Source organism: Dipodomys merriami, unplaced genomic scaffold, assembly GCF_024711535.1.
Source record: "Dipodomys merriami isolate MVZ:Mamm:240054 unplaced genomic scaffold, mDipMer1.0.p SCAF_39, whole genome shotgun sequence".
NCBI lineage: Eukaryota > Metazoa > Chordata > Mammalia > Rodentia > Heteromyidae > Dipodomys > Dipodomys merriami.
The window spans coordinates 11,754,761-11,768,602 of NW_027205492.1; the positions used below are offsets into that span (position 1 = coordinate 11,754,761).

The window sequence follows — 13,842 nt, forward strand, 5'->3', positions numbered from 1 at the left end:
GTTTCCTATGTCTCCGCCCACCTTCCTAGGAAAGTTCTTCCTGCGTGGAAAGTGGATATTTTAACATCTCAAGCGTGGGAGGTGGAAAAAGTCTCTTTTTGGCCCTCTGGCTAGAGGCTATTTAGAGCCTGTGACAGGACCTCCTCCCACGGGGGGCCGGGGACCCCTTCAACCAGGGCTGCAGAGGAACTGCAAACCTCCAATCAGCCCAGCCCAAGGGAGCCCTGAACCCGCCCCCCCCCCCCAAAAAAAAAAACAACACAAAAAACCAGGCTGGGCCTTGCTGTCTCCTGAGGTCCGGACTCGGGATGAAGGCTTGTGGAGAGTCTCCACCTTCGGCTCCTGCCAGGGGTCCAGGTGCTCCAGGGCCCCATGGGGCCTTGGAACTACATGGGTGGCATTTCGGCCTTCCACGGCAGGCGGCCTGGACTCTGGCGCAGGCTGCGGGGTGGGTGAGCATCGGGTCTGGCTCGGGCAGCGTGAGACCGTGTGTGCATGCGCAACATTCCACCCCGAGCTCAGACTGCAAGGCGGGCAGAACGACACCCGCTCCGAGGGTCTCCAAGGGGTCCTCGTCCAGGTCTCGAGGCAGCTGCCCCAGCCCCCCACCACGGGGAGCAGCACAAGCTAGGGCCTGGGGGCCTCCAGGGGGCCTGGGCACCCTGGCACCACAGCCTGGGACCTGGTCCCCTCTCGGCTAACCTCCACCAAGACGCAGGTCCAAGCTGGACCCCACTTAACAGGAGAGGTGAAAGGAGCTGAGGGTCCCCACCCAGGGTCACGGGGCACTGGGGAGTAAATTGGAGAAGATGCCCGTCTAAAGGTTCTGTCCTGAGCCCTAGCCTGGCCGCGATTAAATGAACCCAGGAGATGACCTGGGTGTGCAGAGGGGCCTCGCGGAAGGGGGGGCAGGGTCAGAAGGGGAGGTCAGAGCAACATAATTGCTGCCCCCTTTCAACTTCCCCAAGAAATGAGGCGGCTTTCAGAGCCGGAGAGGGCCAGGCGTGATCCTGACCCCCCATTTCCAAATCACTGCACGAGAACGGCTTCTCCTCAGGCCTCTGTGTCACCTAACTAGGTCGGCAGGAAGGAGAGGAGCACTGTGCACAAGCACCCCAAGTCAACGAGCACCCCAAGTCAAGGGCAGGCTGCCACCCGAGGAGGTGTGCAGGGACACGTGTCCCTAGCAGAGGGCTAGAATGCGGAAAGCCTCTTGAGAGACTGGGGAGGGGCGGGAGAGGGTGAGGGGGGACACAGGTGCAGGCAGGCCCCCAGGACCTCTGACCACAGACGTCGGGTCCTGAGAACGGGGGTACAGGAACAGCAGGAACGGGGGGGGCGAGGGGATGACCATGTCCCAAACTGCCCCCCCAACCTGCAGGATCGCTCTGCTGCCTTCCACAAAACCGTGAGGCTGGCATGCCAGGCACAGCTGCCAGGCCACGGGGCACTGGTCAGAGGATGGAGGGAGGAGGGGTGGGCAGCAAGGAGGGCGGGCGTGACATCACCGGGCGGGGGCAGGTATGCATGAGTCAGGCAGGGCCATGGGCGGCCACAATGCGGGGGGCCTCCCCCCACCTTGCGTCCCACCCCACCTCCATTGTCATCAGATCACCCCCAGCGGCCTGGGGCCCCCAGGGCTGGAGGATGAAGTCAGGGAAGGCCAGGGCTGTTTTTAAACACACTCTCTAAAAGCTAAGCACTTCTGGGAAGACTAAAATTAAGTCACCCGGGAGAAAGGTGGAAAAATACACAAGAAATACATGCCCCCCTTCACCACCCCCCACCCCCGACCGCAGGGAGAGCACGGAGTCTGCTCCCAGCTTCCCTGGGGTCCTGGCAGCACAGAGACCCATGGAGGGAGTGAGCATGTGGGGGGGGGGTCTGCGTCACCCCCATCTAGCACCCAGAGGGACAGGGCCAGGAACACAGTAGCCACGGAGCTCTGGGCCTCAGTTCCTCCTTCTGCAAGAAGGGTCTGGAGTTTCACAAAGTCACCAAAGATGCATCTCATCCACAGAGGCCCCGCAGTCAAAGCATCATGCCAGGTACTGACATCCAGAGAAGGCACCACACATGCGCACTTGAAAGTCTCGGAGAGGTCCTGCTGTCAAGACCCGGTGTGTAACTGGGGTGGAGCACCAAGGGTGGATAAAGAAATCACGGCGACACACAGAGGGTTCTCCCCACGTGAGATGTGGCTACCAGCATAGACAAGCAGAGGTGTAGGCAGGGCCAGGGCCCTCTGCGGGGAGCCCCGGGAGGTCCTGGGGCCCCACGCAGCTCTGGGGTGGTGAGGCAGTGGCCGGGACCGCAAAGGGAACCTCGGGGTGTCGCTGCACCCAGCAGCCTGCACGGGCAGCTCCCCCCCCCACCCCCAAGTCTCGTGTTCATTCGGGATAAGCGTGACCCTTCTGTGTCCCGCAGCTCAGGAGCTGATGCTGCTGACCCAGAACTCCAGGGAGAGCAGAGCTCCCACAGGGACTCACGGGGGCCTGGCTCCATCCGCGCCATGGTGTCCGGCCCTCCACACGAGATCCTCCCACCCAGGCTCCTTCGGGCTCTCATTTACATGAGAGGCCTTGGCACACGCAGGCCCCTCTGCCTGCGACACTGTTCCTTCCTCTACTGCAACCACTCCCCACAAAGCACCACGGGCCCTGGGGACACCGGGAGCCAAAGTCCCTCCGGGACAGCCGGAACTGCGGCCACACCATCACCGCCACATCGCCACGTGTGGCATTCTCTCCGTCCCCATTTGAACAACTTGTCAGCCAGGTCCAGCCTTATTTTCCCTCCCACTGTACTGACTCAACACCCAGTATCCAGTGTCTAACACCCATCACCCACCACCTCGCTCCCAGCACTCAGCACCCAGTGCCTAGCACCCAACATCCAATTCCCAGCACCAGCATCCATTACTAACATACAGAACCCAGGGTTGGGCACCCAGTACTCATTACTCAGTACCAAGCTCCAGCACCCACTGCCCAGAACCTAGTGCTCAGCACCCAGCAGAGAACCAGAACTTGGCTGAAGAGACACCAGCCTACCCTGGCACCTCCCTTCTACCACCTTCCCCAGGCCTGGCTGTAGCCTGGGCCCTGGGACCTTGAGGTTGGGCTGGGTCCCTGCTCCTCTCGCTGTCTGCTATCCTGGATCCCCATTGGGAAACCTTGGGGAGCAACACTGGGAAGAAAGAGGACCTCCACCCTCTTCTCAGACCCAACGCTTCCTCCCCTGCTTAGGATGCCAGAGATTGGACCCCAGAATTTCTGGAAAACTGGTGACACACTAGACCCCCCCTTTGGTTTCAGAACATGCACCCCAGCCATGTGTGTGTGTGTGTGTGTGTGTGTGTGCGTGCATGCGTGCATGCGTGTGTGTGTGTACTGGGGGAGTACTCATGAGGTTTGGACTCAGGGCCTGGGAGCTGTCTCTTAGCTCTTCAGCTCAAGGCCAGCTCTCTACCACTTGAGCCACGGCTCCACTTCCGGTTTTCTGGTGGTTTATTGGAGATATGAGTCTCATGGACTTTCCTGCCCGGGCTGGCTTTGAACCACGATCCTCAGATCTCAGCCTCCTGAATAGCTAGGATGACAGGTGGGAGCCACCAGTGCTGACCAACCCCAGCAACCCCAGAGGTACACAGTTCAGCCCCGTCCACCCCTGAGACCCAGGAGTCCCCAATCTGGGAAGCTGGTGACCAGCCGGGCTCCCCGGTGGATTCCAGCACACGCAGCCCAGACGTACATATTCATTAAGACCCCGCAGAACTCTGAGTCAGCTCTGGGAAGTCCACACAGATGGGCAGGGCCTGTGACTGGCATGGTGGAGGCGGATTTTCTAGACTTTCCCTGGTTGCTCCATTTCCTCTCGCTCCAAACCAAAATAGCACAAGGTGAACTCAGCCTTTTCCTCAGCGGTCCAGGAACAAACAAACCAACACAAACAAGTTTGCGTGCTGCGTCATCCTTCCAACCTTTCTAAACAAAACAAAACAAAGAGAACCACAGGATGTTTTCAGATCCCAAGCCCAGACTTGGAGAAGCGCAGCCACATGACGCAGGAAGGAAATGAACTTGACAGAGGGGCTGCAGGCAGATGTCGGCCACGCGCTGGCCACGGGCACGAAGCCTCACCCTGCTCAGCCACTCGCGCGCGCGGGCGTCACTGCCCGCTGCCCCTAGCCCCAAGGGACTCCGTTTTATAAAACAGCCAGCGCTCACAAGGACAGCCACCACCGGCCCTGCACAAACCACGAGGCAGAGACTTACAAATAATCCACACAAATGAAAATGGCTACCTATGAAGGAACAATGCCTTGAGGGAAATCGGGAACACACGCATTTGCTCACAACATGAGCCTGCATGTCTCTAACTCACCAGGCCAAGAAGTGATAGGACTCCCCACCCCAACCTGCTCACACAAATTGAGAGGCATCTAACCTGGGGTTCAGCACCACCCACTGACCTATCATGAGCCCATCATACTACAAATGAGGGGACAAACCCTGCCCCGGGACTTCAGCCAGCACACTTCCCTGAAGTGACACAGCCCACCTGAGCAAGGTGGCAGCCAAGGTGCACATGTGAGGCCCCTTGAGCCAGCTCTGAACCCCGGCAGCCCTGCCCCGGAGCAGCTGGGGTCCTTGTGCTTGTGTCTTGCGTCAACCTGCAGCGACTCTATGTCTGCATCAGTTTCCACCCCGGCCTTCAGCAAGACCTCTGAGCCCTTTAACCCTTCCATAGCCAGTCTGCAAGTATTATTTCATGGTGTGAAATGGAGCATGTCACTAAGAGCCAACCTTCAGAATTAAAACCAGAATGGAATAAAAGAACCCATGTTTGCCAACGGTCCTGAGTCCCAAGTAAAATCAAGAGTACACAGACCCTTCCTACACGGATAAAGTGTTATTCAGAAAATTCAGACATTTATAGAGAGACACAAAATGTGTCCATTTTTGACGCTGACCAGGCTGATAATTGCAATTAATCAAGATGAAGATGGAGACGCAGAGGCTGTTGGGATGTGTAGTCGAAGGGCGAAGGGGCATCTGCTGGAGGCAGATGCTAGAGGCAGCATCCAGAAGTAAGCAGGGGGACCAGGAGGAGAGACGGGGAGGGAGGATGGCTCACCCTTCCCGGGCGCCTGCCAGGTTCCTGGGGCAGGACCAGGTGTGGAGCGGGCCTTGTGTCACAGGCTCATCACGCTCCAGGAGCCCCTCAGAAATAGACGGTACATCAGGGGCTTGAACGGACCTGAGCAGTGACCCAGGAGCCATCCAGAGGGGCGGGTAGAGAGGCAAGGAAGGAAGTCACGTGGCGCTCTGGTGGCTGGGCTCGGAGAGCTCTGGGTGGCTTTCAGAGACTCCCCACCCACTGGCTGGGGATGTTGGCGCATGGGAGAAGAGCAGGCCCCACATGGGGATGGAAGCCGCCGCACTCAGCTCTCCGCCATCACCGGCTGAAATCACCATCGCATTTGTATCAAGGGGCTCCGTGCTTCCCGCGTCCAACCGCACAAGTGGCCAGCACCAGAAGCTTGTTTCCAAGCACTGAGCGCGGCTTGGGGCCAGTGGGACCTGGGGCCCATGTTCTTCTCTTTAAATGAGATCCCAGGTGGGACCTGCACCTCACGCATCGTCATTCCCCAGAAGCTGATGGGCAGTGGGGGGGCCGAGGGGAGCGGAGGAGGACAGGAAGAAGAGGGTCTTCCCACCCCAAGAACCACCAAGCCCTGGGGGCCTTAGCTGGGATTGCCCCAAAGCCTCTGGGATCTTCACAGCTGAGCTCTGAGGTTTGGGTGGGGGGACGTCTTACACCCAAGATCCTGGGACCGGGCATTTCCCCCACCTGGTGCTCCTCCATCCGGAGCCAACCTGCCTCACCCCAGGGGACTCAACAAACCCTGGAAGTGCTTCGGCCTGGGGTTTGTTTGTGGGTTTGTGTATGTGTGCCAGGACTGGAACTCAAACTTGGCCTCATGCTCTCCCTTAGCTTTTTCACTCAAGGCTGGTGCTCTACCAATTAAGCCATACCTCCACTTCCAGCTTTTTGCTGGTTAACTGGACACAAGAATCCCTTGGATTTTCCTGCCTAGGCTGCCTTGGAGCCTTGAGCCTCAGATCTCAGCCTCCTGAGTAGCTAGAATTGCAGGCGTAAGCCACCAGCTCGAGAGGTAGGCCAGGCTGGTCTCGATCTTTTGATTCTGCAGACTTATCCTCCTGTTTGACTGGAATGTGCCACTGCAGGCAGGTCTGGTTTTGAACCTGCGTGCCAGGAGGAAGCCAAGAAACACAGCCTTGAGCGATGTGTGAAGTTGGTCTGGACAGTGCAGTTCCCTCCACCCCGGCCTCCTTCATCCATGGTCCCACTGCTCAGCACTGTGGGCTCTTCGGGGTCATCAGCTCTCACACAATCCTCAACTCAAGGTCAGACCTGCCTGGACGGGAGGCTTCACTGGATGGCAGGGTTGATTAGCGATGGCTGCCTCCTCTGGTGGAGATGTACTCCAGGCACAGCGGGCAAGGGTGCTGGGACTGATTAGCAATGCCTGCCTTGACTCCCAGAGGGAGGCTGGTGGTGTGCATGCTGGAATGCAGGCCAGATGTCCACTCTGCTTGCTCGGTTCTCAGAGTGGCAGGATGGAAAGCCACGGGCATTGTTTGGGAAAACAAACTGGCCCCTCTGGGGCGGCAGCACTGACGAGACGGAGGAAGAAACTGACTCTGGACCCGGCTTTGAAATAACTGGCCTTTGCTAACCAAAGTTGATGTGTAAACCATCCTCCCCGGTGCGCCCGCACGCCCCATCCGTACAGAGTTAACATCTGAGCAGGCCCTTTCCTTCCCCGCTACAGATGACCGCTTGTGACCAAATTGAAAAATATTAATTCTCTTTGTCTCCTGCCAAAAAGGCTAAAGCAATTACAGGCTGCGATATGAAACACAGATGTTAATACGTTTGAAAAAATAGGCTCCTATAGGCGAGTAGAAGTCCTGGTCCAAGTATGAAGTGCTTTTGGAATTAAAGTGTCGGGTCAAACTATCCAGACAGCCCTGCTCCCAAGGCCTAGTGTCCCCAGACACAGTCCAGCGCCAGGGACCCGGGCCACAGCACACAAGGACAGTCCCGCTGCTGCCAGTGAGGGCCAGCCGACCCGTGGATACCCACTGGCCCACCAGATCTAAATAATATAATTATAATCACCACTAGGAAACTTGCATAGGATCACAAGTACTATAATTACAGGCAATTTTCACTTTTTGGAAATTGAGCTCAGATGCCGAATAAAGATCGCAAACAAGACATTTTCCAGGTTCAGTTCTGGAGGAGAGAGCATGCTGGGAAGTGTGCTAGGGTGGACCGACCCCAGGGCAAAAATGCTGGTGGCCAGAGGCTTGCCTGCGCGTTCGTCTATGACGTGCCTCAGGGCCAGTGTGACACGGGCATGCAGGAGGGCGCTGGGGTGCCTGGAGAGCGTAGGAGCCCAGCAAAGCAGAAAGCCAGATCCTTCTTTTATGCGTCTGTGAGGCAGGTGTTTCTCTGAGCACCTACTACATTCAGGGTCACTGGCAACATGGACTTGACCGTGAGCAGCACACCGAGGGCTCTGGTCCTGCTCAGCATCTTCACGGCCCCTGTGCTGGGCCACCCCCAACGCACCACGCAGCCACGCAGCTTTGCCACAGAGCCAACAAGGCTCCACCAAGACCTGCGAGCCAAACCCAGTTCACATGACTTTAAGCAGTGGAGACAGAGGTGCTTTCGGTGGCTGCAATGCTAGACAGTCAATCTGTCTGCTCTGCCTTAGTTTCCCTGGGTGGAGATGTGATCTTCCCACCATCCATCCCACAGTTTATACAATTTCCACAGCGGGAGAAAGGAAGATGTGCTCTCAAGAAGCCCAGGGAAGGAAGATCTGGGCTGCCTTCATCCCTTCCAGGCACCGCGCCTCAGTTTCCTTGTCTGTAAAATGGGTGGACAGGACCAGCCCACGGGGAGAGCTGCTCAGAAAGTATAAAGAGAGGTAGCCAGGTTCTGTCATCACCGCTGTCCCCAAGGACGGCCACCTCTTGCCCCGGTCCAGAGACACGTCATGGTGACCGAGAACCACACTGTGAACTTGGCCGGGCAACTCTGGCTGCACAGGAGGCAGTCGGTTCCCATGTGGGGGGTGCAGAGCTCCAGGACTGAGCAGGGACACCTGCCCAGCTGGATGCCACGTGACAATGCTGGGAGGAGTCGGGGGTGGGGGGCTGCCAGGCTGCTCCAGCCATCACTGACAAGCCTGTCGCTGTGGATCCCGACCACCCCCACCCCCACTGTCCCTGAGACGCCAGGCTGGAGATGAAGTATGGCAAGGAATCAAAGGCTGGAAGATCAAAACGGCCACCACGGCCCACCAGATGGCCTCAGACCGCAGGACCGGAAGCCGGCAGGCATTTGGCCCTGGGATGCTGCATTTCCAGCGCTGGTGGGATGGGACACAGTAGCCTGCTATCCGGCCCGGCTGGGTGGCACTGACTGAAAGCAGGCTTTTTTCCAGAATGATCTTTGCAAAGTGGTGAGAGGAGGGTCCCAGAGGAACCGAGAGGCCCTGAGGGATACTGCCTGGCCTGAGATCCGGGCTGTGGAGTAAGGACCAGGGAGAGGGCTGAAGGGGGCACCCAGGCCGCCAATCCTCCGCCCTTGGGGACGTGCTGGCCCTGTGGCCGCCAGCTTCCCCCTCCTGCTCTCCAGGGGGCTCCCAGGGGAGCTGAGCTGGTCCATCCTGAGAAAGCAGCTCACACCCTGAGGCTGAGGTGCAGCAGCAAGGAGTGAACGCCAGGAGATGTGGAACCCAGCACGTAGACTTCCAAGAGCCGTAGGACGCTTCCAGAAGCTTCCAGAAGTCGCCTGAGCCTGAAGGCAGCACCACCCCCAGCCAGTTCTTTTCGTCAGCCGCTAAGGCTGACAATCCAGGTCTGGACCACAATTTGGGCTGAGTCCTGCAGGAAGTAAAAGTCTCTAAGAAAACAGGCCCAAGGTAATACAAGGGGCTGAGCCCAAAGAAATCCCCTTCCTTCCAGCTCTGGGGAGACCAGACGAGGTCTCGGCCACCAGCTTTAGCCCAGCACACAGGGGACAGCCTGGGAGATCCCGACTAACACCAATGCTCCGTCCAGCCAATGAGCTGGGCGGACAGATGGATCCTAACCAATCAGCGGAACTGATTTTCATGCACGACCAAAGCAGAGAGCCCAGCTGGAGCTCTTCTGCTCGCCCACCAAGGCCCAGCCAGGGGCGGAGGGGAACAGGAGGCAACTGCGCGCTGGGCTGCCATCCAGGGGTGCGGGGTCCCTCACCTTCTGCTCCTGAATAAACTATGAGGCAAAGCATTTGAAAGCGAGAGTGCAGCAAGGGGCGGGGCAGGAGGGGGAGACAGGCAGAGCCTCTGAGCTATTGGCAGGTTGGTGTCAGCCCCAACCCAGACTCCAGGGTGTAAACTTCTTGGTGGGACCCAAAAATCCATAGCCTGATGTCGGCTCCTGGGGTCTGTCCTGGCCCACGCTCCCCAAGGGGAGGGCACCTGCCCCCGCACGGGTCCACGCCAGGGTCATGGGGGCGTTGCTTTCATCAGAGCCACTGTCTCGGCTTTCAGGGTGTTCAGAAAGAGCACTGGGCCTCCCCGTGGCCCCAGGGTCTCTGGGAGGGGGGCATTATCTCCCACCTGCCTCCGCAGGTGGGAGGCAGTGTCCATGTCCCTCTGCTCCAATGTGCTCCGTGACTAAAGTCACCCAGGCCACACTCAAGCCCCCTGCAAGGCTGGGGAAAGGCAGGGCAGGGGCGGGGGGGAGGGTCCCACCCTCCCTGGGTCACCCTGTGGCCTTAGGGACACAGGGACTGCAGGCAAGTGCAAACCCTTTCAGCCAAGTACCTGGTCACCGGCACCTTCCTGGAGCAGGTGAGACCCAGCAGTGTGGCCTCTGCTGGCGTGGCTCCCTCCTGCTCCAGACCCCGCTGGGGAACAGAGCTGAGGTCTTCAAGGGGGTGGGAAGCTGAGCTACAGCAGGTGTGCACCCAGGAGGCTGGGGGACCTCGAGGCCTCCCAGAGGCAGGGGAGGCTGCTAGCTGGGCCGGCCGGCTGCAGCACCGCCCCAACCAGGAGGGCCCAGGCACAGGAACACAGGCCTGGACCGGACCGAGAGGGGCTGTGAGCTGCTCCTGCGGGGCCGGGCGGGACCGCAGCCCCCTTGGCCTCCGAGTGACTCAGGCCGCAGCTGACCTGGGTCTTGGCACGGCCGGCACACTGAGGTCACCCTCCTGGCAACCAGAGTCCCTGTGACGGATCAGGGGACATTTCTCTTTCAGCCGCCGACATCCTCACGACCTCGGTGGTGACGAGGATGGAGGCCTGGCCTCCGGGGCTCTGAGCACAAGCACAGCCAGGGGAGCTGTCCTGGGACACAGCAGGGACGGAGGACAGAGCGTCCGATCCCAGCTGCAGGACTGGGCAGGGGCCGGGGTCTGTCCGACCCCTCCCCTGGGCCAGCTGCTTGTCCACAGGACAGAGGGAAGGCGGCCTCGGGAGGCTGGGCCCCGGCTGGCCGGGCTTCCCGCCCAGGGTTCAGAAAAGGAGACGGAGACTCTGCTATCCGTTCACTACACCTCCCCTGCACCTCAGCGAAGCCCCACGCTGGCCCTCAGCCCACCAAGGGCGGCTCCCCGGCTGGGCTTGAAGGAGTGCCCGAGGCTGTGGAAGGCCTCCAGCTCAGCTCATTGTCGGAATTCAATCTGGATTCTGAGAGATCAAGAGGACTTGGTGGAAAGTAATGCTCCAGGGGAAGAGGCCCTGGGGCCGCCCCGGCACCCCGGCCTCCCAGAGCTCTGCGCGACAGCCAGATGTCCTGGCCCGGGACAGCTGGGCGGCGGGTGACCGCAAGACCACAGCTCCCTCCACGCAGATACCAGGGTGGTTACACAGCAGACAGTGGCAAGGGCACTGGGCTGCAGAGAGGCCTGGACAGCAGGGAGGCCATCGGCTGGAAGAGGACACACAGCCACATTTGGTGGGGGAGGGGGGAGGGGGAGACACAAGGGGTGCAGAAACAGCATAGCTGTCCCTACCAAAGCCACCAATAGGTGAGGCCCTGGCCAACTAGGCTACATCCAGAGCCGCAGACACACCCAGGTGTGTCACTGAGACCCACGACACTGTCCACACTGGCAGAACAGAGAGGCCACCACGTGCTGGTGGGCATCGGGTGAGATACCCCACCCGCACAACCACACAAACACACAACGGGGCTCTGCGGAGTCTAAAAAGCACAAGACAGGAAGGACAGGACAGGCGAGGCTGGCATGAAGGAACGGGGCAGGAGGAAAGGGTCAGTGCCACTGACCGTGGAATGGACAAGCAGACAAATAAGCCTGCTGGGTAAGAAATGGGGTGCAGGCCAGGCATCAGCGGCTCATGCCTGTAAGCTTAGCTACTCAGGAGGCTGAGACCTGAGGAGTGAGGCTCGAAGCCAGCCTGGGCAGAAAAGCCCATGAGACTCTTACCTTCAATGAACCAGCAAAAGCTACAGCGGGCTGCGACGTAAGTGGTAGAGCACTAGCCTTGTGCTTTTACAAAAGCTCGGGAATAGCATCCAGGCACTTTCAAGCCCCAGGACTGGTGTGTGCACACACACCCAGGCACACACACACCAAGCAAGAGAGTGAGGCCCTGAATTTAAGCCCCAGATTCAAAACACACAAAACCCAGCAGGGCACAGGCTGCCCAGGGCGGGCAGGCTAGGGGGCTCATAGGAGGAGTCAGCCTTCATTTGTGCACTTTTATTCTGTGAATGTGCCTTGCCTATCCACAACTGAGCTTTTCTCCCCTTTGCCAGGACTGGGGGGTGAGCCCCCAACCTTGCCCTTGACCAGGGAAGGCACTCCACCACTGAGCCACATTTCCAGCCCTCCAAACCAAATTCTGCATGGAAATTCTTTTGTTAAGTATGAATTTTTCCAGTTTCCTGAGCCTGGGTCACATGGCTGTGTGCCGTGGCTCTAGACCATGCCAACTCTGCCTGTTTCACAGATACACTGTCCGCAAAGGTAAGGAAGCTATATTCAAGATGACATTCAAGGTGACACATTCAAAACACTGGTGATACTCTATCTAAGTTCTGTTGTCTTGGTAATCAAGATGAGCACCCCCCCTAACACAGGGGGTTCCCTGTCCCCATCAGCTATTATGAGTCTACACCCTGTAGGAAAAGACCAACCAGCTCCTAACAACTGCCACAGCACACCACTGGGGACAATAAAAGTGGCATGATCGCTGGCTTCCAGGGTTCACGCCTGTAATCCTAGCTACTCAGGAGGCTGAGACCTGAGGATTGCAATTCGAAGCCCAGGCAGAAAAGTCCATGAGACTCTTATCTCCAATAAACTATGCAGAAAAGGCCAGAAGTGAGCTGTGGCTTAAGTGGTAGAACACTAGCCATGAGCAAAAGAAGCTCAGAGACTAGACATCTAGGCCCTCAGTTCAAGCCCCAGGACCAGTAAAAAAAAAAAGCCAAGATTTATGTAGTCCCAAAGTCCAGCCACAGAGAAACACGACACTGGCCATTTAGTCTCCTCAGACTTAAGTTGTTATTTTTCTTTTCTGATCGGTTGTGGGGCTTGAACTCTGGGCCTAGATGCCATTCCTCAGCCCTTCAGCTCAAGGCAAGCACTCTAACACTTGAACCACAGCACCATTTCCGGCTTTTTCTGCTTATTTGGTCCTAAGGAATCGAACCCAGGACCTCATGCATGCGAGGCAAGCGCTCTACCACGGAGCCACCTTCCCAGCCCCACAGACTTGTTTTTAACTCACTAGCCTTTCACAGTCCCTGGCATTAAACCACCTCCAGAAACACAAGGGTTCCCCCCAATGTTGGTACCTCACCTTGCTAGTGATTCTTGCACAGCTGTGAGTTCTCTGTTGTTTGCTTTTGGTTTGGGATTTTTCCCTCCTAACATTTAATTACAAATGCCACTTTGATCGTATGTCAGGCATCACATGGGGCTCCACTGTGGGGGGGAGGGACCACGGGGCACCCTGGACCCTGACTCCTCCCTCTCTCTATGCTCCTGAGCATGCGAACAGACCCCCCTATCCCCACACAGGGCCACAGGTCCTGGCGCTTCCTGTCCCTGCCTAGTCCTGCCCAGATTTCAAGGCACACAGCATCACACCACTTACACCTACCTTAACAAAGACACCACTCCCTGGTAGGAGCCATCCAGATGGTCTCGGCCTATCCACGCCATCCCTGGCCAGCACCCACCTGCCCAGGTGCTCCTGCAGCACCTGGTACACGCTGATCCGGAAGGTCTCATTGTCGAAGCGCTCCCGGACATAGTCCTTGTAGATCCGGAACTCGGCCGCGGTCACGGCTTCCCCCTCCGGGATCTTGGACAGATCGAAGCGGAACTCCCGGTGGTGGTAGCGCGGGTGGAAGAACTCCTTGTCATGTTCCACTGCAAGAAAGGGGACATTAGTCTCCCTGTCTCCCCTGGTCAGAGTCCAGGCTCCTGACCAGAGCGGGGTGAGGCCCTGCCCACAAGTGACCCTAGTGACCAGCGCAACCCCACACGACACGCACAGTCAGACTGCAGGGTCACGGCGCACCCCAAGGTTGCCTTGGACATCCAGAGAGTGGGGGGGGGTCTTGGCCACAATAATGGATGGGCTGGTCAGTAAAGTACATGGGACTAACCCACAGAGCCTGCTCATTTCCAAGTGCAGCACTGAGAGATGGGCAGATTTCAAGCCCCACTTCCACCTGTTCAGGGCTGGGAGCCAGGGACCAGGGGCTG

General features: G+C 58.4%; 1 protein-coding gene across 1 annotated transcript in view; it reads right to left on the bottom strand.

Annotated features, from left to right (window-relative positions):
- The window catches only part of Bmp7 (bone morphogenetic protein 7), a 56,260-nt gene that overhangs the window by 18,826 nt on the left and 23,592 nt on the right, over nucleotides 1-13,842 (bottom strand). The window contains exon 2 of the mRNA XM_069990043.1: nucleotides 13,311-13,503. Within this exon, the coding sequence (XP_069846144.1) occupies nucleotides 13,311-13,503 (193 nt within the window). The remainder of the gene's footprint in view (nucleotides 1-13,310; nucleotides 13,504-13,842) is intronic.